Consider the following 26109-nt stretch of genomic DNA (forward strand, 5'->3'; position numbering starts at 1 on the left):
CCAATATCCACCAGCCTCACTCCTGGTACAGCACTGCATAGGTAGGACTGTTAAGGGCACATGTAACTGCAGCACTTGTGTCTCTGTTCTTCCCAGGGCTCTTCTCACTAGGCCAGACAGAACTACAAAGTCCTGCAAGCCACTCGGCATATTGGACAGAAACTGGGACTGTTGTCTCTAGCCACATCTTACCTTCATCAGGCTGCATTGAGAGCTCATCCTGGACACCATCCTGGGCCTCCAGGCAGGTCGCTGGCACCCAGCCTTGCTCCTCTGATGTGCTCACAAACCACCAGCCTAGGAAGAAAAGAGCAGCTGGCTCAGCCAAGGACATCAACCTAAAGCCACTTCCCTTCCTACCAACCTTGAGTCTGGGGGGGCTCTGCCCCCTTATGCTACCACACGAGAGGCTGAGATCACTCCAAAGCAAAAGAGCCATGTGCTACCTGAAAGGGAGCAGCAAGGGAGAGTTGCAGCGTTATGGTATTTACCTGTATGGTTCCCTCCCCACAGCCACAAAAATCAGGACAGACTATGAGAGCTGAATGACTCCAGCCACCTCATTTGCTTTCCTTTTTTTTTTTTTTCCTTCATGGTTCACTGTCCCTCAGCATGGGTCAGCAAGCCTAGTCTAATTAGCAGAGATGAATACACTGTCTGCAAATCGATAACTGACTCCTGCTGTGCTCTCGCCTTCTTTACATTTGTGGAAACAGCAAATTTTAAAAGCTAAGAGCAAATGCAGGATTCAAACATGAGCTCTCCCAGTGGAAACCTGGCCAGCTCCACAGAGGCCATAGCAATCCTGGGCCACCCTGCGTGTCCGATCAAAATGAATTAATGCTCCTCAGTTATGAAAAGCACAAGCTGTTTGTGTCTTCAGAGGGAAAAAATTACAACCAAGCATTATTCTCAGAATACCACCAGCGAGCCATTTAGAAAGACAACTAGATTGTCAGGGAGGGAAGCAGCAGCTACCTGCATGGAAAGGAAAATCAGAGCTGACATTTCATAAATAAATGATTTGCCATACCTGTTCAATTGGCTGTGCTAATAGGTTTCACTTGCTTTAGGGTTGCTTTTATTTTTCTCATTCTCAAAAAGCTGCTGGTTCAATTAATTCTCTTGGGATGAGGTTTCAAGAATTTTAAAATCTATTTTCATAATTTACCTTTAAACTCCCTCAGCAACTTGTATTCACTTCAGGGGATAAATTCCCCTATTCAATGAACTCCACAAGGTGGACCCATGACATAACAGCTTCCCCCTGCAGAGGGTAAGAGCCTGCTGAAGGTGTAGCAAGCACAGGGCTGAGTGGCTGAGCACTGCACAGCTTTCTTTTGGAGGGGCAGGAACTGAAGCTGCACAGTGGATCTTCCACAGCCAGTGTCCACACATCTGCAAAACCAGCCCGCCAGCCCTGGGACTGTCTTTTGGCCACAGGACCCCTCAGCCACATTTCTCAGCACAAAGAAGCATAAAGTGAGAGTGCAGAAGATGGATGGCACCTAGTGCTCAGCACAGCAGGTAATCAGACCCTTCCTTCAGAGAGAATCCTTAAGTTCTGTCCACACTCATGCAGAAATCCTGCAGACTGAAGCTTCCTTCACATTCTACTTAAGCTGACCATCCAAGGACATCCCTTTGAGGTGCCCTTGGGCTGTTTTGCTTCCCTTCCTATTAAAGACACCAACAGTACAGGATTGCTATTCCTGTCCCTGCTCTGAGGTGCAGAGCAGACCAGCAGCTCTCCGCCAAGCCTGGCTCTCTGTACCTGATTCGTTCTTCTCAATGATATCCACCAACTGGCCCACGCATAAGCTGATCTCGGAGCTCTCCTGCTTCTGGTAGTTGGCCACCACGACATACTGCTCCAGCACCAAGGGATCGACCGAGGCAGAGTCAGCTCCTGCACAGGGGGACAAGAACCCAGCCGCGTGCCGAGGTCAGCAGCAGTTCCTGAGAGCACTGCTCCCAAGCAGCTCCGGGACACCCTGGGCACCCCAGCGTGAGAGATGTGAGCCAGAGGCTTGGGCAGAGTGAGGAGGAGAGGGACCAAACCAGCAGCCAGGTGAGACAGGTACAGCCAGGTGAGGCCCTGCACTTGCTCCCACCTCCTGCTCAGAGCCATCCAAGTGAGCCCACCACCACCACGAGACCAGCACATGAACCTGCTCTGACCCAGCCCAGCACACACAGCCTGCACAGAGTTCTGCTGCTCCTGCCTGAACGCCTGCACACCCAGGCAGAAGGGCATCTGCAGGGTACAACAGCAGCCCCATCGCTGCCCTTCTCACAGATTGCCAGCAGTTTGCTGTCTTGGCTCTTTGTTCTACTAATACTGCTCAACTCCTGCAGAAGATCCCAATTTCACGTCCACTGAGAAGAAATGCCCCAGTAGGACCAGACAGACAGGATATACAGAAAGCAGAGCGTGCCCTGCGCCAGCAAGGGGCCTGACATCTGACAGGGGTGGAAGCAGCCAGGGAGCCCTGGCTGGCTGTGCCGAGCTGGCCAGGCTGAAGGTGGCACTGCAGGCTAAGGTGAGGGGCCAGCCAGCACTGCACCAGTGAACCAGGAGGCATCTGCTGGGCACAAGAAGGCCATCATCATTTATACCTTCCAAGCACGTTTTTATTTAGGAGAGTGCTCTGGATATGGATCCGTCCCATTTTCTTGGCACCACTTACCAAGGAAGAACAGAGCTTTCAAGTCAAATCGATCTCCGCTTTAGAAATGTGCCCTTAAGTTCATCTCTCTGCATGCAGCAAAACTCCCCCACTCCCACAAGCACACAGACGTTTGCTGTGACACCACGTGCAGGGAGATCACAAAGCAACCCAGGGCTCTGCAGACGCTCAGCACTGAATTCTGACCCCTCAGTCCCACCATAGAGGGCATTCCCCTGGGCTCAGCCTTGCACCAAGTCACTTGGTTACTCAGCACGGGCAGCACTTGCCTGTCTGCCTGCAAAAACCTCTGAGGAGCAAAAAGGTGTCAGAAGTGCCTGTACTCTTCTCCCTGCTGTCCCAAGCCTCCAGCGCAACACTTTGCCTGGCAGCTTCACAGCCTGCCAGTTGAGGATACTGTTCTATTACCCAATTCTCCCAGGTGCAGTAAAAATTAATTAATATTTGCCAAGTGCTTTGGAAATAGAACAGTATTAATTATTATAGCGCAAGTGACATGAAAGACTCACACACCTGAGCGTAGCTGTTAAGTCACCCTTACTGGGGCTGTAGGGGCCTCCAGCTGTGGAAATCACCGCTGCTCTCTGGCTGCCAGGGCAGGGCAGATGCATCAGACAATGAGCTCCCGAGCTCAGGAGGGTGCCAGAAAGCAGTGATACAAAGAGTGGCGTTCCCTTAGGATATAAAGGCGAAACAAATCAGGAAGACATTTCTACGTTACTGCACTACAAGAGGACTCAGTGGCTTCCCCATTATGTAAGAGGTCAGAGATCTTTCCTATAGTGGAACATATTGCAGGGCACAATCCTGCAATGAGCAGAGCAAGAGGGATGAGTAGAGATGGACAGGATCTAACAGCAGCACTGGAACCCTCTGCTCCCTCAGGTCACCACCTCTCAAACTGGTTCTGAGTAAGAATGACCACAACCAACATTTAAATGAACAGTGTCTTTTTCAGGACACTCATTAAAGGAAGAAGAGGCAAATTGTCCAAGCTCATCTGCTATAAACAGCCCTCTGCAGAGCTGCAGGTGAGCTGACCAAGTACAAAGGATCTGTGACCACTAATGAAAGCTTCCTCCATGCCATAACCAAGAGGTGGGGCACCAAACAAAAATAGGCCCCTGAAGTGAGTGGAGGAAGCCAGGAATTTGGAGACTGTTTTACTAACTCAATTAAAGGTTTGTGCTTATAGTGATCAGAGGTTTTACTCAGCCCCTGAGAGCAGAATAACAGCTACAGGAAGAGAGAAATACTCTCCTTTCTGCCTCCCCAGCTGTAATTACAAACAATGCTCCGAGGCTATTTGTAGTTTCAGCAGGCAATTCTGGATCCTCCAATGTATCTATTAAACCAGCAACAGAACTGGTAAACCAAGCTTGGAGGAAGAAGTAGGAGTTAATTTGAGGAGTGCTTTCACCTGGCATAATCATCCTCAACCACAAAAATACAGTCAACAATAAAGCATCCTATTTATGGGCAGACTTAGTCCCTTAAAATAGCAATGGGATAAACGTAACCATCTAAAATAGTGCCAGAAACTCTGGAGTTTTAGAATGGTCCTCCTATGGCTGCTGTAGGATATGAGAGCTGTGCTTATTGTCCCAGATAAAACAAATTTCAGACCAAAAGCCATTGTGGGAACACAGCACAGCACAGCAAAAGGGATGCGGCCACACAAGAAGGCATGTGAAATAAGGCTGACAGGGATATGGGAGCTCTTCTAAGGCAGCTCCACCCAAATAAAAACTGCTGAGACAGTCTCAGACTTCTATGCACTGTATTAGTGCCACAATGAACCCATGAATCTCCATCTGTGCTTCTGCAGCATTCAGAAAGGAGTGAAAAGGAATGCTTGAATGAGTCTGGGGACTGATTACTATCAGGCATACCTAAATCAGTGGCCAAATTGGTCTTTAAAGCTCCAGACTGTGGGGAATAAGCAGGAAATAATGCTCACCAACTAACATCAGGTGAGCCCGTCTCTGAGCCTTCTCATAACCACCCACGTCCCTTGAGTCTCCTGGTCCCATGGAAGGCTATGGGCAGCACTACAACTCACTGCAACCCAGTGCTTGGCTACAGACCATGTAAAACCTGCCAGGTGATCTGAAGCACTCATCTTCCAAGAGCAACCCCACTTTGAACCCCACTTTGGCAGAGCTGCAGAAATAAGGAATTCCGATTATTTTTGCTTGTTAGCATCTATCAGATGCCCCCTCCACAAGGAGATTATATTAAAAGAGCCCTTTTTTTTTTGAGTCTTACTCCTTATTTGCCATCTCAAAGCAGGCCTAGTTTGAGCAACCGATGAACCATCAGGGGCTTTCTCAAGGCAGGAGTGGATTCCAGGTGACAGTAATAGAACCAAATTCTGTTTCTTCTGCCAGAAAACATGGAACAGTGAGAGGAGACTCTGAACGCATCTGGCACAAAGCATCAGCTTGTGGCAGTGTTACTGCACATAAACACCTTTCCCTGATGGTTACTGCACATATGCCACAGCCGAATCATACACCAGTGCCATGGTCAGAGTGCTGCACCCTGTCCTGCCAGGACAGGAATCTAGCTTGGGAATTACCCAAACTCTCCATTCCCTCTCTCTCAGTGGTGCTAAGCAAACAGCATCCCAAAGAGCATTTTCTCTTTGCCCTCAGCAGCATCATAGTGTCACTTGTCAACCTGCCATGCCTACAGGGCAAGAGGGAGAGCTGCGCATAAGCCCACTTTGCTATGGGCTTATTGGAAATGAGATGGCAGAACAAAGCTCCATACACTAACAGAAGAAAAACTCCTGCTTCTCCAACAGCCAGTGTCCTTAAAAAAAAACATAACTCGTTTCTTTGAGAGCAGAATTTAATTTTTTCCTTCCCCTCAGTCCTAGACAGGTCTTCTTTTCTCCTGCTTAATGGAAGTGATCTAAACACACACTGTTCTCACAGGGAAACATAACATCCCTCCCTTACCCAACAGACATTCCCACTGAGCCATCACACCAGAGACACTTCCAAGACAAGGGATTCTATGTCTGTATTTTACCTCCACTCTATCAAAAGAGAGAAGATGTGAAAAAAAAAAAAAAAAAAAAGAAAAAAAAAGCACAGCCTGTTTTCATCCCACCCACAGCCAGATGCCTCTCTCTGCCTCCACATGGGCTTGCAGTGAAAGGAATAACACAGCTTAAAGCAAAACCTTCAGCACATCTCTGACAAAACCATGTAAGACACACCAACACAGCAGGAGAAAGCTAGTGTGAAAACTGCAGCCTGTGCTTGCAAAAGAGCTTGTGAGAGCTCTAAAGCAGCCCTCGCAAGGCCCAGCTTTGCCAGACATACCTTGCAGCTGTCAGAGTTTGAGAAGATGTTGTCTGAAGGTTTTAACCATGCTGGCAGCCCCATTAGCCAGTCAGATCATCTGGCTATGACTGGCCCAGAAGAACAAAGCAAAACCAGGAGCCACCACTGGAGCAATCAACATCTGTTTGTCATACGCATCCTACAAGTTGTCTCAGTAAGAAGTTGGGACGGCAGCAGTTCTCGAGGGAGGGATGTCCTCCAGATCCAACAGAAAAGAAGGACAGTATTCAGTCTCAAGTCTTCCCTGTTCTTTTTCTCTTGCCTTAGAGAGGAACCCACTCATCTTACAAGTGAAATTTGCTTATACAGCTTAAGGCAGCGTCAACTATCAAGCTCAAAAATCTTTCCAAAGCTATTTCAGCAGCATCTCCATTCAGCCACGGCTCAGATCTCTTTTTCCAAAGGTCCTGGTGCCACATAGTAACTCCTGCAGCTGTAAGATGCCCTCAGATAACCACTAAAACCAAGGGGCCTTCAGAGATCTGCCCCTGGCCTGAGGAGAAGAGCATCCCAGATTCACCCAGCCACCCAAAGGTTCCCAACCTGGTGCAACCCTGAAGTATAAAGTGCTACTGTACCAGGAGACTTGCAGCCCCATGGTGGTCACCTCTCAGCTCAAACACTCCTTAGGCCTGAGGGCACTGTAACTCTGTGGTTGCACATACCTGGCTGGAAACAAAGCCCTGTCCTTCTCCTGAGGCTGGGACATGGCACTTTGCCTGCCACACCTCCTCACCACTGCCGCCCTGAGTCCACCAGCCACAACAGAAAGCTACAGGGATGTGACAGCTGATGCAAGGGGCTTGCCCACCACACATAGCAAGTGTCCTGCAGCAAAAGGCAAAGCGAGAGCAAGGCCCAGGGAGCGTGCGGCAGTTACTACCTCTCTGTAGGAAAGAGGCCGTTCTCTGGATAAACCCTGATGGAGGAACAAAATGAGGGGAGACAAGGTGTGAGGGGAGGAGAGACACGAACGCGGGGGTGACTGCAATGGTGGGTATGACTCAATGAATGAGCAGATAGGTGCCTGCAGCTCTCCCCATCACCCCATCCCTCCATGGGACACCTGCAGGGACAACAAGGAATTTCAGCCTTCATGTCCTCAATGCCATTCCCTCTTCGGAAGCACACCAGGAGGCAGGGATGGGGCATGGAGAGGACTTGGCATGTTAGGGAGCCCCATAGGGGTTGGAAGCAGTGCCCATCGTGGAGTTAGACCTCTGTGTAGTACTGGGAGGCCCTGTGGGTAGAAGGAGGAGATGGTGAAACTGGAGAGGAGAGGAGTGCTTACCAGATCTCTTCTTTCCAATGGGGTCCCTGAAAAAGAGAAGGAAGAGCATCAACAGTGGGATGGGGACAGCTGGGTTGTTTGCCACAGGAAACCTATGCAAGAGAGCACAGCAGTGCTGGTCCCAGCAGTGCCACTGACCTCCCTCACACCAGCTAACAACCCCACAGGCCAGATAGCAGCCTTGCACCTCTCTCCCTCTCAATGAGTAACTTAATGCTTTTGCTTTCCCCAGAGTGAAGCTTGACCACTGGTCTGGCTCCTCAGTGACTTACTCTGACAGCCACAACTCCCACCATGTCACCTGGAAAAGACATGCAAACCATGATGATTTGGCAGCAGTCAGGAGCAAGGGAAACCCAAACCTGCTCAGCATAGTCCACAGGTGTCACAGGAGTGGACACTACTTTGAATACCAAGAGGAAAATACAGAAGTTGCTCCATATCTTGCACCTCTTCTGGGAGAAGGATAGGCAGCATGGCTGGGGAAGGGGCAAGCATTTGTGCCTCAAAACAGAACAACTCATTAAAGTGGCGTTGAAAGGATGAACACAAAACAGGAGCTATTCATAGGCACAAGGAGGCACTATGGTCAGCAATGGCCATCCTGTTGAGATGAGTTAGAAACCAAAGGTCTTGTGTCCCTTCCGTCACCAGAGTGCCAATAAGAAACATGGCTGCTGCACAGCCTCACACCCTGGGCACAACTCACTTCAGGCACAATTAATTTTAGGGCATTTCATGATTAAACAACAAACAAACCTAAGATAATAGGTGCTGAGACAAACCTCAAACAATTACAGATGACAAACCAAGGCACCAAACCAGGCGAAATCCTAACAAATGCACCAGCCCCATCCACAGCTCCAACGGCAATGGTCCATGCTGCTACGAAAGATCTCTCAACGCTTTCACATAATTTCTCGCTATTGCCTTGAAATGCTGCACTAGAAAGGGGTGACGAGAGCAGCTGAACATGCTGGAGGTGGCAGATGGGCACCACATCCTTGTGCTGATGGGAAGGACCGCTGCTTTTCCCAGACATCTGCTAAGCTTATTGCTGTAACTCATCCTCCTGCTTCCTTTCTGACTGTCTGGGTGAGGGGGCAAGGAAGAAGCTGTAATTTCACTTTGCTGCTGGGTTGTTTCTGGCACAGATACAAAGAGACACAGCTCTGAACACCAGCCCACCACCTCAGAGGACAGAAGAACTCAGACAGGACAGGAAACACTGACAGACTGCCGGCAGCATCTCCTCCTGCTTTGTTTCTCATGGACCGAAGAAAGGCATGCAACAATGTGCACATACGACCTCCTGGAAACAGGTGCCTCCAAGCAGAGAGGGAAAGGCTGCCTGCTGCTGGGAAACTCATCTAGCCCTCACCTGCACCAGTCCATATGAACCAGGCAGCCACAGCACAATGACAAGGTACCAGCATATAATGATGGCAACATGCCACCAAGCAGCCACACAGAGCTCTCCAAGAAGTAACACCCAGGAGAGTTCTCCAGCTGCTCACCAGGGCTTTCACATCTCCCTGTCAGGGACACTGAAGACTTGGGTTATTGTGTAACAGTAATCTCACTTAAAACACTGAGCCAAATTGCATTAGGGTGCAGTAGGCTCAGTTCAGCATCCTTCAGGAACGTAATAATCCCTAAGTGCAATCCTTAAAGGAAACTCACTAGCAGAGAACACTTTGGGTCAGTAAATACTTCTATGTCAAAATATTCTCATCACAGTCATCCACAGTGAGTCAGACAGCATCTCCCTAGAGCCAGCAATAGGAAGGAGATGAGGAGCTCAAGGCTGCAGGCAGGTTTGAAACCAAAAAAGCAGGCTGTTCTTCAACAATATGTAGGTGTAAGCCATTAATCTCCTACTTCAGGATGTTGTGGATGCTAAAGGTTTTTACAGGCTTCCGAGGTTGTACCTCAGGCATGATATGTTAATTAGAAAACCAGGAAAACTATAACAGTGCCTAGAGAAGAACTGCTACAAGCTTGCTTGACTTCAAGAAACTGCTGCGGTCTGGTGGCTGCTGGATTAGAGGCAGCTATATGACACAGAGGTGGTTCTGCAGTGAGCATGCAGCAGAGCCTACCTTGCAGTGGGACTCTGTAATGCCATAATGGGATAACAGTAGCAGGGTGACAAAGCCTTTGGCTACAGCAAATGAGAACGAACCCAAATGCAGCAGCCACAGAATGAAGTAGAGAGCTGCTTACCTTTAGGAAGCCTCAGGTAGACAGGGATCTCCAGCAAGAGATACCCTCAGCTCCACTGCCAACCCATAAATGAGGTCTGGGAAGGAGTGGATTCTGGGTCCACCCCTTCTGGTCATTCAGCTGCATTGCATGCACCTGAGCTCCCCTGAGTTGGCCCTGCCTTCCCACCAGGTGCTCAATTGCTGCTTCAAGCTGTGACTTAGCATTTCCACTACACACTCACATGAGGGAGATTGCGTGGAAGGGTCTTGGGACAAAGGCCCTGGCACAGCACGGCACTTGCAGACCTCAGCAGCACCCATGCTGCCCCACAGCTACAGCCAAGTGGCAGAGTGGGAGAGGGACAGCAAAGCACAAACATGAGGATGACAACTCCAGCTGCTGCAATGCCAATCATGCAGCTCACAATCAGCAAGCAAGATGAGATAGGTCTGAAGTCACCGTTCCAAGAAAATATTTCCTGCAGGAATGTCTATTTCTTGTAAATAATAATAAGCCCTTCTATAGAACAGCACTGCCATCAAAAAAAACTCTCAGGAGGCAGCTCAGCTTGTAAGTATTCAGCAAGCATAGAGATGTTAGAAGTCATAGCAAGGTATATGCAAGCAAGACAGGCTGAGAACTGGAGTACAGGGCATTGTTTAAGAGAGCTGATGTTCAGCAAATGCTCCACTGAATGAGGCCCCTGCTCTCAGCTGCAGTGCCAGTACCACTCTTGTATTTAACTGCTGGAGAGCTGTCTGAGCCAAACCTGTGGGTTCAGAAGGCTGCCCTGTGCCCTGTAAGCATACAAAATCAAGTACTCTGTTCACACAAGGAGCTTGTGATGCAGTAAACCATGTTTATGCATAGTGGCTTCAGCCCCATTGCTATTTCTTTCTGCTGTCACCTGGAAAGGACAGTTCTCAGCCAAGAATGATGGAGACCACTATTTTGGAGCTGAGATCTAGCCTGAGCTCCTGGTGAATCTGCACGTAGGCACCAGCAGCACCGCAAAACAAACAATTCCTTATACAAGCTGTAATTTATCTGGAGAGCAGGACACGGTTCAAAAGCCACAAGGCAACAAGCATCCTTATCCAAACCAACATCCGTCAACTCAGGGAGCTTGAGTTTATGGGCAAAAGGAATGGCTCCCTTTATGGGACAACCACTGCATCCTACAGCAAGGATTTGAGCTCTTCTTTTTCTGTTAAATCCCTGCTCTCCTGGCCGAGGAGTTCAAGCCCCAACTCAGACACTGTGCGAGTATGATGAGGAAAACTTTTCCTCCTGGGACAACTCCACTACAGGAAAAGGTAAGCAGGTTAAAAGCTCCAGGGAAGCGGGAAGGAAAGAGATTTCTTCGGGGGAGACACTGGTTATGAGTCTGTTCTTCACATTTATGGAAATACGGCCAAGGAACAGATTTGCTCTCTATTGCAGTGCTGGAAATATACTTGTCTAGCACTGTCTTTGGGTGCATTGGACCTAACACAAATCTTTCACCTGCCAATGGCTGCTGGCACAGTGGCCCTAAGCAGGACCTTTCCATCACTCACATGGAGACAAGCTGGCAAAATCAAATCTCACCAGCTCTTACATCTCACCGACTCATTTTGGCTCAGCTCTCCCTTCACTGATTTACTGGGGCTAGTGACTGCCTGGAGTCCTCATCAGTCTGCGTATGGGAAGCAATCCGTTACTAATCCACTGCCACCCCCACTCACTGCCCAGCACCGCAACCTTAGCATTAATAGAATCATGAAGGGCTGCTGAGCTTTTGCTGCAGGCATAACCTAATTAGCAGCACATGTTCTCATCTGGTTGTGCCCCAGCTCCTCACCACACACCTCCTGCAGACCTCCATCCCAGCAGCAGAGCTGCGCTGCCCTTGGAACGCCCCAGGTCCCCCTCTGCAGCCTGGCTGGAAGAGGAATTTGTCCTGACAGTGTCTGCATGGAGCTCTAGGCACACAAAGCAGCTGGACTGATGGGGAAGTATCCACCTCCACTGCCATCTGCTCTAAGGGTCACCAACCCTTAAAAGACCCTCAGTGAGCTGGTGCTGGGACTGCTCCCACACCAACTCTGAGCTAAGCTGTAGCATGCTGGCCAAGGAGCACACAGCGGACTTTCAACACCGCCCTCTCTTTCTAGAGGGACACTAGGACTAGGACACACCTAGAACGTAAGGGAAAAGCTGCTTTAGAGAAGGACAAGAGGACTTATTTACGTATTTTGAAGACATTGGTATCTCCTGAAGCCAGTAGTTTTTAAACCACAAATCCACAGTGTGTGCAGAGAGGTGCCTGAGGACAACTTTTAGGCACGACACTGGATAATAAATTTGCTCTACAGGTTCCTATGCTGGAAAAAGAACAACAGCAATTGGGGGTTCATATGCTGAAAGGTTCAGAACAACAACCGTTAGTGTCTTACAAAAGACAGGATGCCCAGCTACCAGAAAGAGAACAGTCTTTGCTGCAAGATGCCTCTCACAAGGAGCTCATCTCCACAGCCCTGAGAAGCACATGAGAGCTCCATTCCCATTTCTCCTCACTCGTACAGTACAGACAATTACTGAAGGGTCCCTCAGGATCTTGCTGCACTACCGAGTTGACCTGGGGTCCTGTGGGTGAGCAGCAAGAGCTGAATGCCTTGGCTCAGCAGTGGCTTTGTGCCCAGCAGCTCAGATATCCCCAGCCTTATCCCAGGCAGCCCTCTGCTGTGGTCAAAAACTGCTTGAAATTGAAAAAGTGTGGTTGAGGGGTGAGAGGCACACACAGCAAATTCCCACCTCAGCAGTCGAACATTCTGCTGCTGGTCAGACCTGCTGAGATCTGCAGCAAGCAGGAATTTGTTGAGTTTTCTCCTTTGAAACTATGGCTTTCATACGGCTTCTATACAACACTGGGGAGAAAAAATCCACAGCCCCACTGATTTCTATCTTTCTTATTCCATAAGACTTCTTTCCCCCACTCCCAGAGCCACCTTTTCCCAAATGCAACCAATCCCTCCAGATTACAGTCCCTCTTTACCCTTCTGTGGGCTCACTGAGTTATCTCAGTCCAGAGCTTGCTGGACAGAGCTCCATGTCACGAAAGCCACTGAGCGTCTCTGCCAGCGGAAACACCACAACCTCAGCCCACTCCTGTTTGAAGTGGTCCCTCTGGGCAGGAGGATGCTGGAAAGTTGGCGAGTGTGTGTGGATGGGATGGAGCAAGGGCTTCACCTCCCTCTTCCACCCCTTTAGCACTGCAGACTCCTGTCTCAGCTCAGCTTTTAGCTATGATCTATTGCCCAATTGGAAGCAGTGGAGGAAAAAAGATGCATTTGACTCTTTCCCTCTCCATTCAGACTCCTTCTCCTTTGTCTCCCTCTGTGCATGCCAGCAATAGTGCAAGAGGCTGTAAAAAATGAGAGATTGAGAAAAGTCACAGCTTTCAGGTCAGTAACCAGTGACTGGATTTTGTTGGTGTTCTCTCAACACCAGCAGACACTGTATGGAAGCTGCACTGCAGGAGAGCACAAGGAAAGCCTTGGATCTGCCCAGGAAAAGCTCCAGTGTTAGGGAAACAGATACTAGAGGAGCCCAGACACAGATACGTGAGCTGTCCAGCCTCCTCTTTCCAGTGCAAAGATCCAAGGATTAATTCACCTTTTGCAGTTAAACAGAGCTCCATGGACTGCAGGCTACTGCAGCTCTTGAAAGTGGCTTCACATCTCAGCATGATGCGAGTGAGGCAGATCCTCCTCTGCATACCCCGGGAAAAAGGCAGCACCCATCACCAACAACATCTACTGCTCTGTGCTGCAACCTGGGGCAGGCCCTGAGCTGTCAGCCAGGGAAACCAAGGCACAGGGAGGGACAGGGAGCAGAAACGCTCCCAGCCACAGTGCCACATCAGCGGCGGCTTGGCTTGGCACAAAGCGTGCTGACCAGTCTTTTTTTCATCCCTCATTCCCACCTTCCAGCCACCCAGCATAAAAGTTGCCTGTTTTTTTTTTTTGGTTTTTTTTTGTTTTGTTTTCTTTTCTCCTCTCGTGGCCTGGCTCCCTTTCAAATTCCCAGAGAAAAGTATTTATCCGCTTTATGAATGATGACATCCGGCCAAACCCCAGACATGCCATCACGTCTGATCCAGCCCAGCCGTCCATCACTGTTCCCATATCGTTATTGGTTCGCTGGCCGCATGCCAGCACACAGGGCTCAGGAAAGGGCTCCCACCAATCTCTCCAGAGGAGAGAGCCAAGGACTTTTATTAATTAGCATTTTGAATTGTAGCTAATAAATACCCCTCTGGCATTCAGGCTGGGATATGAAACACAACAAAGACGTCCTTGAGATGCTGCAACGTTTTGCTGCTGGAGGCAAATGGATGAGAGTTACCTGCTATGTCTTTCTGCATACTGCAAACTCACCTCTGCTCCCAGGAGAGCAGTGGAAGGCAGCACATCCCATCGCTGCATTCTGCAACCCCTCGCTCGCTCATCCATCCAGTGCTCCAGTGGCCAAACACACAGCAATTCTGCAGCACAGGCACCCTACAACCTCCTGTGTGTGCTGGCGTCCCAACCCCAGCCACTTTCAGTAGGTAACTCCCTCTGCAAAGCCGCTCATCAACTTCTTGCACAGGGCTCAGATTCATGCTCCCTGTACCCTAAAACAGCTCCCGCTTCTGTTAACTCCCATGAAAATCCCCACCCATTGTCCCCACAAGGTTATGTTGTTCTTGCACCTCTTGCTTGCCCCTGAGCTGCTGTCTTTGTTGACAGACAACTATCAAGGCAGGTTAAGTGCTGAGCAATAACAGGGCAGGATGGATAAGAGGACCAGTTGACAGCATGCAATTAGTTAATGGGCTGCAGGGCCCTCAGACCAATCTCATCAAGTGACTGTGAGCTGCAGAAGGAATGACAACAGGCCAAGAAAGGGGAATCAAAGGAGGAAAACAAGGATGGAGGAAGGGGGGAATTAAAGCACACACATACACAAAAATTCTAAAACCCAGAGAGAAGATAAAATCCGCACAAGCATAATGCTTCCCTAAGGACCCCAAAGACTCAATGTTCCTGCTCAGAGGAGAAAAACAAAATCCCTGTATCTATCTCCACACCCTTCCAATACAGAATGATGTCAAATCAATTTACTGCCTTATCCTTGCACAATTAATCAAGCCTCCTCCATTTCTCAACCTTCAGTAGAGCTACGCACAGTGTCACAAGCAGCATAAAGAGAGAACTGCATAGCAGGAGATGAAAGCAGCTGCTCAGATTTATGCTGCTTGTGATTAGTAAGAGATGGGTGGCTCCTGGCCAAAGCAGCTCATAGTCACAAGACTTATAACCACACAGAGTTGCGTAAGGCACGCGAGATTCCTTGCAAACATTCTCTGTTTTGCATGGAAAAAGTCAGCAGTGATTACGGATGGAGCTCACAGACATGGCTGGAGGAAAGAGCCCTTGAATGAGGCAGAGGATATTAGTAGTCCAGCCTAAGCACTGCCATGTGAAATGAGGTTTTTCAGTCTACCGTGTTTCTGAAACCAGCATTCTACACGCAGAAAGCAGCGCTGTGCCTGGCTGTCTCAAGGGGACATCAACACTTGTTGGTGTCCCAGAGTTGGCACCCACTGTACTGCTAGGGACGGTACACCAGGCTGAGCGGGTGAGGGTGTTCACCTGAGCTGCACAGCCCCTGTTCCCTCCCCAAAGAAGTATTCAAATCCCACATCTGTGACTCCTGGGAGGATCTCTAAAGAGATGTTGGACTCTTGGATGCTGGCAAGCGGAAGGCAATTTGTGTTTCATCACCACCCTGGTGGCAGCAGCCACCCAACCAACTTACTCTTTGGGGGGAGTCAAGTCGTCAGGTCGGGTCTCAAAGAACTGCAGAACCTCCTCACACTGGGAGATGTAGGGAGGCAGCTGGATCAGAGCCTGCGGTGAAACAGAGACACTGGTGATGTGAAGCACTGCCACCTGAGCACGGAGCCTCAGAGTGCAGGGTCACAGCTCCGTGGAGCACTGTGCTCATGGGAAGGAACAGAGCCACCAGCAATGGTGACTGCAAAAAGGGAAACAGATGTGCAACTGGAGATCTGAAATCATCCCGAAGATGTTTGACCCTCCATGTGCTGTTACAACAGTCTCACAAAAGGAGTGAGGGCAAACAGAATCTGTATCAGAGACAAAGCCGCATCTGCAAAGCCCTGGGGTTACTGCACAGATCAGATGTGGCTCCATCCTGACCTAATTGCTGGCCCCCAGAAGCCTTCCAGCCATTCGGCATACAGTCACTCACTGCCAGCACAGCAGACGGTCAGACCACTAATCACAGCCCCTCTGCAAATAAGATCATGTGAGAGAAACAGGAGAGAGAAAACCACTCACTCCATGGCTTTTGTGTGCAGAAAACGGCTATTCGAAGAGCAGGATCTGCACGGATGCCATTCCCATGAGGGTACCACTCCCCAGCACCAAGCATCCCATGATCAAGACATCTTCCTGTGCCAAAATTCCCCTGATTCTGCAATGTGGAGAAGGCTCCACACCCTCTGATAGCAGGCGACGATCACAGAAAACATCTTATGATGGGAGGACAGAAGACAAGATTCATAGCTCAGTTCATTTTTCAAGACATGAGGATGCAACTGGCCAATGGATCTCTGCAGCTGTAGCCACAAACACAAGATCATGACTCGCATGATGTCTGTCCCACTTCTGGCTTTGCCACCAAAAAGACAGAACTGACAAGGGCCATTAGCACATGACTTTGTGTTGGAATCACAGCAAGTCAATTCTGTTATTTAGTGAAGACAAATACGTCTCACTGCATCGGAATCCATTTGCCAGGGCTCTCCAGAGACTTGCTCCCCATTTCTCACCAGGGGACAGCAAGAAAGCAAAATCTTTCCTAAGCAGTTTCCCCTAGGGGCCTATTCACAACAGATTTGCTTAGCCCTCAACTCAGCAGGCCGGAGCAGACTCTGCATTTTTGCTCTTCGCCAACACACAATGTGCCCCTACAACAAACTGAGCAGGGAGAGCACGCTGGGACTGCAGGTCCAGGTTCTGCAGCACAACGTGCCCTGGAGGAGCTGTCTCTGCTCATACTGACCCTATGCTTATCTCTCGGCTCTGCAGCTCTTTGGTTCCACGCCCACCTTAGAGCTCAGCAGCAGCTTTATGGTTAATGACAGCAACTGGAAGGCCAGATTCGGTGTGCATTTTTTACTTGGCAATGCATTAATGTGAGGAGGAGAGAGCAGCTCTCTAAGTGGGTCATATAACATCAGCCATTATGTTCCAGTTGTTAAGTCAAATGGATTCATTATATTTTATACCATTAATGGCATCATTCTGAAACAGACAGCTGCAGCATCTTTTCACTTAGGGACCTTCTCTTCTCAAAAATTAAATTTACTGCTGTGTGTCTGTGTGGAGCTGGTGTATTTCAATGACGCAGATGACAAGGGGCTGGAACCAAGCAGTGATGTGCATCATCAGCATCCTGGTGCCACTCTGTTTGGACCTCACAGGTCCAAGCTCACCTTGCACCCTATCTCCATCACTCTGCTGTCATCTGCAGTCCTGGCCCTCTGTGATTTTCACTTGTAGTCCCACGGCACAGATGTTCAAGACCCCTTCACTAATTCACCTTTACCCTTGTACTTGCTCCTGCAGCCACAACAACCTTCTCCTAGGTCTGGCTGAGTCCTCAGACCCACAGTTCCTCTCGTCATGCAAAGTCATCACTACACCTCCCACTGCTGTGGAACATGACAAGCATTTCACTGTTTCCCCATCTTCTCCCTCAGGCTTTCAACAGTATTCAAAACGGATTTTGGAAGCACCAATCCCACTTCTGGACCATCTCATGTCTGCTCTAAGTGTCAGTGCCCTTCCTTGACACGGTGAGACCTGGTATGATTTACATGAAATAATTTTTTGTGGACTTTATTTTTCCCAGGGAAAACAAAAAAATAAAGAAACAAAAAACAACCCTAATATTATAATCTGCTTTATACCTTAGCACAGTCTTGTATGTGGATGAAATTGTCTCAGCCTTACTGGAAAAAGATCACAATCAGCTGTCTCTTGCCTCTATATGACCACTGGATGGGTTTTCTTCACCAAAAAGGTTTGATGGTGAGAGAGAGAGCTCACCCTCCACATTCTCACAGTAGTGGAACATCAGAAGGACAGGACTGAGCCTGATCAAGGTGGCTTCATCTTTGGTCAATGCTAGAAATCCTCCCTTACCTTGCAGTACTCATCAATAGGTATCAGGCGCTTGACTGCAACATCGCGGATGTGACTCCGGCGGAAGAGGATCTTCCCTGAAATAGGAGATTCAAAAGAAGAGAGCAGGTCAATGCAGTGCTCAGGGGCAGTCTCTTCTGAATCACTCCATCAGGACATTTTCACAGAATCACAGAATCACAGAATCACAGAATTGTAGGGGTTGGAAGGGACCTCCAGAGATCATCGAGTCCAACCCCCCTGCCAAAGCAGGTTCCCTACAGCAGGTCGCACAGGTGGGCATCCAGGCAGGTCTTGAACATCGCCAGAGAAGGAGACTCCACAACCTCCCTGGGCAGCCTGTTCCAGTGCTCCGTCACCTCACTGTAAAGAAGTTCTTGCGCACATTTGTGCGGAACTTCCTATGCTGCAGTTTCCGGCCGTTTCCCCTTGTCCTGTCTCCACTCACCACTGAAAACAGCCTGGCCTCGCCATTCTGCCCCCCACACCTCAGATATTTATAGACCTGGATCAGGTCCCCTCTCAGTCTCCTTTTCTCAAGGCTGAACAGACCCAGTTCACTCAGCCTTTCCTCATAGGAGAGATGCTCCAGGCCCTTCACCATCTTCGTGGCCCTCCGCTGGACTCTTTCCAAGAGATCCCTGTCTTTTTTGTACTGGGGTGCCCAGAACTGGACGCAGTACTCCAGATGAGGTCTTACCAGGGCAGAGTAGAGTGCATCTCACAAAAAGCACCATACCTACAGCGTGTTCCCTCTTGTGCATTAAATCCCATATTAGAACAAAATATACTTAAAATGGCAAGCACGTTCAAGTAGAGAGAAGAGGAACCAATTACCAGCAAAGCACATGCCCATCTCTCCTCACCAGTGTGGCAATGAAGAAGGATCATGTGCCTGATACCTTACTGCCTGTTGGCAAGCACAGTGTACATAGACAATTCCAATGACAAACTCCACCAGCCGGAGAGGTGGACACCTCTGCAACAGGGACATCTCTGCAACAGGGACATCTCTGCAACAGGGACATCTCTGCAACAGGGAAATCCCTGCAACAGAGACATCCGTCCCCCGCTGCTGGCTACAGGCTCTGGGTTCCCTCACAGCACTTGGCTCCAGCGTGGGCAGCTGCCAAGGCAGGGGGTTCTCCCTGTGCAGCTCCGGTGTCGAATCGGTCCTTGAAGCCTCAGTGTCGGGACTGCAGCCCTGAGTCAGACCTATAGGATTTTCCTTCCTGTCTGGGGTTTATTTTTGTTCTCCATTAATGGGATCCTCTTGCCACTCCACTTCCTCCCCTCTTGCTTGTGGTATGGCCCTGTTTCCTTTGAAGTCTAATGAGTCCTAAGTGCTTCAAGCTGCTCTCACAGAGAACAGCTTCTCTGGCTTTTAATGAGACAAAAGCCATTAGCAGACAGTGAAACAGATACACACAGAGACTCCGTGATCAAAAGCACTGGTGCGTGGTAGGATTTCAGACTTCCAGTGCTCCACGAACCTACATGGGCACTTTTGCAACAGAATAATGTGAAAAAATTGCGATTTGGGAGGGAGTTATAAAGTTCCCACAAGTTCCTTCTGACATCTCCTCCACCTATGTTTCTTTTTGTCCCTACAGGAGTCTCAGATCCCACCCCCAAACCCACAGTGTATCACTTTATATGTCTGTGCACGCAGCCAAGGAGGTACCACTGGGTAAATCAGAAGCCAAACAACAGCACAACATCACAAAATGGGAAAGCACTCCAAAAAGTCACTGAGCCCTTCCCTGTGCCGTGGCTCCCCTCAGCCCCTCCAGCAGCACTCCCACGACCTGTGGCAGTACTGGAACCAGGGCTGGATGCTACCAAGGTGCCTGTGAACAGGATGAGTTAAAATGATCCCATGCCTATCAAAGCTTTAATACCTTCCACTACTGTCTGACTCCAGTGTGCATGATTTGTGCAGCCTGCCAACACGTTTTTTAAGCAGAGAGGAACTAAAACAACCCAATTTCAGCCTGCACAGAGCATGAATCGGAACATTATGGAGAAGCCAAATCTCCTATTAGGCTCAGTTAATGCAGAATGCCTTCAAGACTGGGCTCTCAAAGGGAGCACACAGCAATCACACTCAGTACTAGCTCCACGCTTGCCCTTAAGTGAAATGCAAAGGATCAGACTGCTCATATCAGCATTGCTCCTCATTTATGTTCCACTGACAGCAGAGGGCTGAGACATTCACAGTGGGAAATACTCTTGTCTGAAATGCATTCCATCTTGCAGCCCGCCACAGCCACGTCTGGCAATCTTTGTGATACAGTGGAAAATAAAAATCCCCCTCTATTTGATCTGTCTTTTAGAAGGCTGAATAGTCTGGGAACATCAGTTGTCTGGAAAGACCGGGAAGGAAAGGGAGCCACAACCAGGCTGGACCTCCCTCCCTTGATAGCAATGATTTTCCATCAGAAAAGCAAATGTTCAACAGTGTTGTCATCTGCAGTCATGGTGTATTTGCTGCACATATTTCTATTTGAATGACTGATGATTTTTAAAAAGACGAATTGATAGAAATAGTTTTGTTGCCAATTGTAAAGAATGGCTCTTTAGTTCTTATGTCTGCCAAAATCACTGATGGGTGTGCATATTCCAAATGTCTAAAATAACACACTCTGGGTATGGGAATATTTAAATGTTTAACAAACAGATGTTAGTGAATAATAATAAAAAGAATATAGTTACGAGGGAATAAATACATCACAGCAACTGAAGTGATCTTAAATTAGCCCAGGCACAGAGCATATGAAACAGCAGGAAAGCCAGCTCATCGCTTGACTGGCTCTAGATCTAGTATTCTTCAACAATGAAGTTTATTTTCTAACAGAAAGCTGTTTTCCCATCAAAATGCCTAATTAACATAATTATAGGCCCTCCAGTGCTGCCAAATACAGCTGTCTAAATCCTTTACTTGAAAAGCAAGAGAGAGCAGGAAATTACTTCCCTCCTGGGTCAATGAGATGCAGCGTTTTCCTGGGTACACTTTCTATAGGCCCTACCCTCAAAATGAGAATAAGAGTGCTGCCACTGGGGCCTTTCACGTGGCTGAAGACCATACAGTGCAAGAGAAGTGCATGGCATTATTCATGTCCTATCTGCATCCCTCCTTGCCACAGCTCCTGCCCTCAGCCCCAGCACAAAAAGTATAGGTGAGACAAGGCAAAGGAAGGCAATTCTGCACAGCTCACTGCTGCAGCAATCTCCACCACCTCTTCAATCCTGTCACATCTCCGACATTTAGAAATTATTCCATTTTCCTACTTACCTGCATTTAGTGTTAATGCACACACAAACAGAGCAAGGACTCTCCCCTTGTTTGCACAAGAAAGGTCACCGCAGGAGAAAGTGCAGTAAAATGCAATGCCCTTCATGCACACAAAGCTGTGAGCAGATTTTTATCACCTGGGAATATATCGAGCAAGTTGACAATTTAGGAAGTGTTCTTTCTTCAGTTTTATATACACTTCACTTTATCCCAGTGAATACATTTGTGAAGTGCTACATTACCTTACTATCACTGTAGCTGCTCTGAAGCATCACACCTGCCTTCCTTGATATGTATTTGCTTCACAGCAGAAGTTAGGTGTCTTGCAAGCATATGTTCTCCAAGAGTAACCTGGCAGCATTATTATTCTTAATTAGTATTCTGACTGGAGGAATCTGACTAGCGCAATGCACGCTTTACAGTTAGAAGGAATCAAATTCTAAGGAAAGCCGGAATATAAGCAACTCCTTAGAAATCAAAGCAAATGAAGTCTCTTTACACCGATTTACAGTGCAGAAGTGGGAGAATGTTCCCTGCCTCCGTCTCCATCTACACCTAGTACCACATTTACACACTTACTGGCTTTTTGCAGCTGCTGAGGAGGACTGAGAGGTGCAGAATGGTTTATTATTATAGGATTGCTCTGAGGTAACAAGGATTAGTTTCATTTAGAAAGAAGGAAGACACCATAAATATTTACATCAATAAGACATCAAAGACAAAATCAAACTTCACCATAAAAAGACTGAAAGTACTCAGCTTTTTATGCCAGGCTTTCCAGCACCTACTCGGTGCTTTGTGCATAACACAGAAACAGCTGGGACAAATGAGGGACCTCCATCACAGCATCCCCAGCTGCCCCCTGTCCCCACAGATACCCTGTGGCAGGGGATTCACCAAAGGGGAAAACTACCAAGTGCACCTGATGCCAGCTGCAGGCACTCCTGCTCTCTCCTCTTGCTGTGCCTGACCTCTTCTCCCTCCTGTTCTGACCTGCTGATACAATCTGATCAGCTCTGATGCTCACTTTGTTCCAGTCTTCCATTTCCTCTTTCCCTGCCTCAAGCTCTCTGCAGACAGGAGGGAGCCAATATGGTTCTTTGCCTTGCTGGGAGGGAAGCCTGGAAAACCACTGAGAGCCTTGATGCTGCTTTCAGACCCCATCAGTGAGCACAGCTCATGGCCTCCTGGGACATGATGCTCCCTGGCTACACAGCTCTGTGTAGGTGTGCTCCTCCTTTCTTCCCCTTTTCTGCAGGGACATTCCTGCCCCTCCAGCACTGCCACTCATTTCCACCTACCATCGCCAGAGGCACCCACTGTCAGGAATTCACCCAACATGATGGATAGGCAGCAAATCCATCCAATGCATCCCTGTGAGCCTCACGCATTCCCACAACAGAGCCTAGTGATGTGCCTGTTCATTTCCACCTAGCAGTACTGGTAGCTGGAGACAGGGCAGCAAAGGGAAGAGCTGAACGCAGCAGATAACATCTTCTGTTACCAATTATATGGCAGTTTCCAAATGTCACTGTCATCAGTTACTGTAAGCTGCTGGCTGGCTGCCCAAAGAGAGCCATACACGCGCCCAGAGATGAAGGGACAAGTACAGGACAACAAAAGATGATGCACAAAAAGGTGGGAGAGGTATCTTCACTTCCAACCAGTTTAAAGCATGAATCTGGTTTCTGCTTGTCTCATGCCATATCCAAGTTAACAGATTTGTAAGTGAGCATCTTCATGCTTTGTCCCACGCTGTGTGTCACCCTATGGACTTTTCCTGGAAAAACAGCCATGCTGCTGGCACGGTTTCTGTCAAACCCCTCCTGAAGGTTTTCCTTTCCTGCAATCTCAGCACTCCCTTTCCCCACAAAACCCCATTACAAGTGTGCTTTGATGACACAGGGCAGCCAGGACACAGGGGGACAACCCGCTGCCTCTTACTCCCCACTCAGCAGGAAACTCAGAGGAGCAGAGGTTGCCCCTCTGCATTTAAGCTGCACATCGCTGGGCTGAGCACTTTGACAGCAGAAAGAACACTGTTGGGCCATTCTGTACTCAGCTGGACAGAAGCAGGAGGATGCTGGGAGGACACGAGCTCTGCTCACAAAAACCCTCTGGAGTCAGAAAGTTTCTGCTCTCCTAGGACTGGCAAAAAAGCCCACAACTCTTTGAGGATAATAAAAATCACTTTATCTGGGGGACTGAGCAAAGGGCGCTGCAGGAGCTCAGGAGAGGGCTGGGGAGTGATGATTCATCAGGGACTGCACAGTGCCAGAGCACAGCTGGGCAAAGGGTTGATAAGGATGTGGGTCTCCACATGGTACGAGACAGAGCAGGCAGCCCACGAGAGGGATCCATCTCTCTAAGCAAACAGGTAGGGAAGAAGAGCTGTGCTAATTACTCCCGTTCATGGGAATTCTTCAGGCAGAAGCAAGGAGCAGAAGAAAAGGATGCAGAAGAATTTCGTAGCAAATAGTTGAGGACCTTGTTAAGCCACAGGCTATTACTGGATCTCAAGCAAGCTGGAGGGGCAGGGAACCTTAAAGCCTTCGCCCTGCTGATCACAACCACGAGAGAAGCCAGAGATTTGGAGACTGGAAAAACGTCTGTGCCTTTTCGCTTTGCCCTGAAGGACTCCCCCCGCCCCACTGCTTCGGAAAGAATTCATGTCTCTGCACCTTTCAAATCACATCCAGATTTTCCCTGGCCCAAGTTCCAAACTCACTTCGAAGAAAAAAAAAAAAGGAGGTAAAAAAAGGCAGCCCCAAATGTACACATAATTAGTCCCAGCCCATGGAGCAGGCAGCGACGTGGGCTATTCCTAGGATGGATGGGGAAGCAGGTGTGGGAGACAGCATTTCCAAGAGCCCTGTACTTAGCATCTGTTTGGCAAAGCCTCAGCAGTGGGGTGAGATGGCCAGAAGAATAGATCTGAAGAGATGACACATCCGTGGCAGAAAAGAGAGGGAGGAGCACCAGAGGCTCCTCTGGGTACACAAAGAAGGATTTTGGTCCGCACTAAAACAGTAAAGCTCTTCAGGGCACTACTGGATCAGCTTGATGGTGCTTTTTCTTCCCCACCCAGCTCTGCAGCAAACCTCAGTCTTTCGGCTTTCATGCTCTCTGCTACTTGCAGGACAGCAAAGGCTTCATTATCTTTCCAGTGAAGAAAAAAAGAAAAAAAAAAAAAAGAAAAAGATCTCTGATAAGAAAAATGGTTGAAAGGAACAAAAAGGAGGAGGAAAGGCAGCCCCCTCCTTGTGAATTCTGGCTATTCCATCAGACTCAGCAGCTATTCTCCATGAGAAAGAGAGTGGAACTGCATAGAAAGATGCCTCAAAATCTTCTTGAAAGCACTACTGCAAACCATCAATATATGAGCCTACCAAGAGATGCAAGAGTTCCTTGAATCAACCTGCTTCCAAAGGCATTGAACCTTAGGGTCTGCAGAGCCATGTAAAGGGGAAAAATGCAGAATCATAGAATTGCAGGGAACCTCAAAAGATCATCGAGTCCAACACCGCTGCTAAAGCACAAGACAGTTTGCTAAACACAGCTCAAAGGTCAGAAGCAGAGCAACTGCTTCCCCACTGGATTCTGTTTTGGATAACACTGCAGATCAGCAGGATCAACTGAAACCCTATAGAAAAGACAGCTATGCAGATTTCAGGCTGCAAATCAGCCTGGGATTGTCCACAAAACAGTGCAATGGCAGAAACGCCTATCTAGCTAGAACAGAAAACAGTAGTTAAGATATTTGCCCCCCCACAGCTCTGAGCAGATACAGTGGGACTGAGGAAAGCCAGGTACCATAGCTGGGCAAGGGATGAGATGTCTTCCATCTCCTTCATAAGGCTTTTATGGGGAGCTGTTAAAAACCTCACAGCTGTCCTGGGAGAAAAGCCCTGAAAGATGTGGGTAGCAGTGACACTTGTGCCAAGGAGGTTAGTAGGCTGGGAAGACAGTAGAAAGGAGACATCCCTCTGCTTTTTAAAATGACCCCTCCAAATCCTCCTTCTTCTCCTTCTCTCTTGGGAGTTTGCTATTGTCTGTAGCTAAAGCTTCCTGAAAAGCAATTTTACAGCCAAAGTGAGCTCAGCCTCAGGCAAACCCTCCTTGCCTGATTCACGTTTCCAGCAAAGCAAGCTAGCCAGGATCAGCTCCAGGCCACTTGGGCTGTACGGTGTTTGGAAGACTCTGCTCTCCTTATAAAAGCTGTTTCCTGAAAGATCTGGCGCAGCCCTTACACAACTGGCCCAACTGAGCTCATTTGTTTTCTTAGTTCATTCTTTCCTGGGGTCTCCATCCCACCTTCTCCCCAGCCAGCAAACACGTAACCCTTAGCGGGAAGTCCTGCAGGCGGGGACAGATCCTGCAGCCACAGCATCCCCTGGGGCCTTCATTCCTTCACTCCCACCAGCGGCTCCTGGCTCTGCCCCATGGACCACAGGCGATCCCATGCACGGGCTGGGTGCAGCCAGCACTGTTTCAAAGGGCCATCCTCAGCACCACACAATGCTGGGCAGGCTGTGCCAGTGACTCAAAGCCAGCAGAAGTAGCCAAGAGTCCACTTCAGATTCCCCTATAAGGCAGCAGAGGCTTTCCAGGCACAGTGCTGCAGCTGCAGAGAGGCTGAACTCAACCCAACCAAGCTATGCTACGGAGGAGTGTGGCGCTTACATCTGGGAAGGGACAACCCTGGCCCCGAAACTCCTCAAACGCTGCAATTGATTCCACTCCACTTCGGAGAACCTAGCTTATGGCTTTGTTTCCGAAGAGCTGAGTGGGCTGAAGGACTTGGCACTTACAAAAGTGTTTTCTGATACACTTCAAAAGTCCCAAAGTATCTAGAAATTTCCAAGAAGTAAATCCTCGAAACCAACAGCGCTATGAAACAAAGTGACACAGTGCAAACAGAGTTCCTCTGAGCTGGATGTTGTAACTACAGAGCAGTCACAGAGATCCCTTCCCATTCCAGGAAAGCAGCCTGATGAACAAACCC

General features: G+C 48.8%; 1 protein-coding gene across 7 annotated transcripts in view; it reads right to left on the reverse strand.

Annotated features, from left to right (window-relative positions):
* SH3PXD2B (SH3 and PX domains 2B) overlaps positions 1 to 26109 on the reverse strand; it is a 516634-nt gene that overhangs the window by 459873 nt on the left and 30652 nt on the right. For 6 of the 7 annotated variants that reach the window (XR_008207296.1, XR_008207297.1, XM_052684999.1 and 3 more), the window contains 6 exons: positions 17810 to 17886; positions 15393 to 15484; positions 7338 to 7363; positions 6930 to 6965; positions 1775 to 1909; positions 193 to 297 (listed from right to left, as the gene is read on the reverse strand). Coding sequence is in view for 5 of the 7 variants with exons in the window: in XM_052684999.1 (XP_052540959.1) it covers positions 193 to 297; positions 1775 to 1909; positions 6930 to 6965; positions 7338 to 7363; positions 15393 to 15484; positions 17810 to 17886 (471 nt within the window). In the remaining 2 variants the exon portion in view is untranslated. The remainder of the gene's footprint in view (positions 1 to 192; positions 298 to 1774; positions 1910 to 6929; positions 6966 to 7337; positions 7364 to 15392; positions 15485 to 17809; positions 17887 to 26109) is intronic. The other variant, XM_052685001.1, reaches the window with a different exon arrangement.

This window comes from Tympanuchus pallidicinctus, unplaced genomic scaffold (genome assembly GCF_026119805.1).
Source record: "Tympanuchus pallidicinctus isolate F22 unplaced genomic scaffold, pur_lepc_1.0 scaffold21, whole genome shotgun sequence".
NCBI classification, from domain to species: Eukaryota; Metazoa; Chordata; class Aves; order Galliformes; family Phasianidae; genus Tympanuchus; species Tympanuchus pallidicinctus.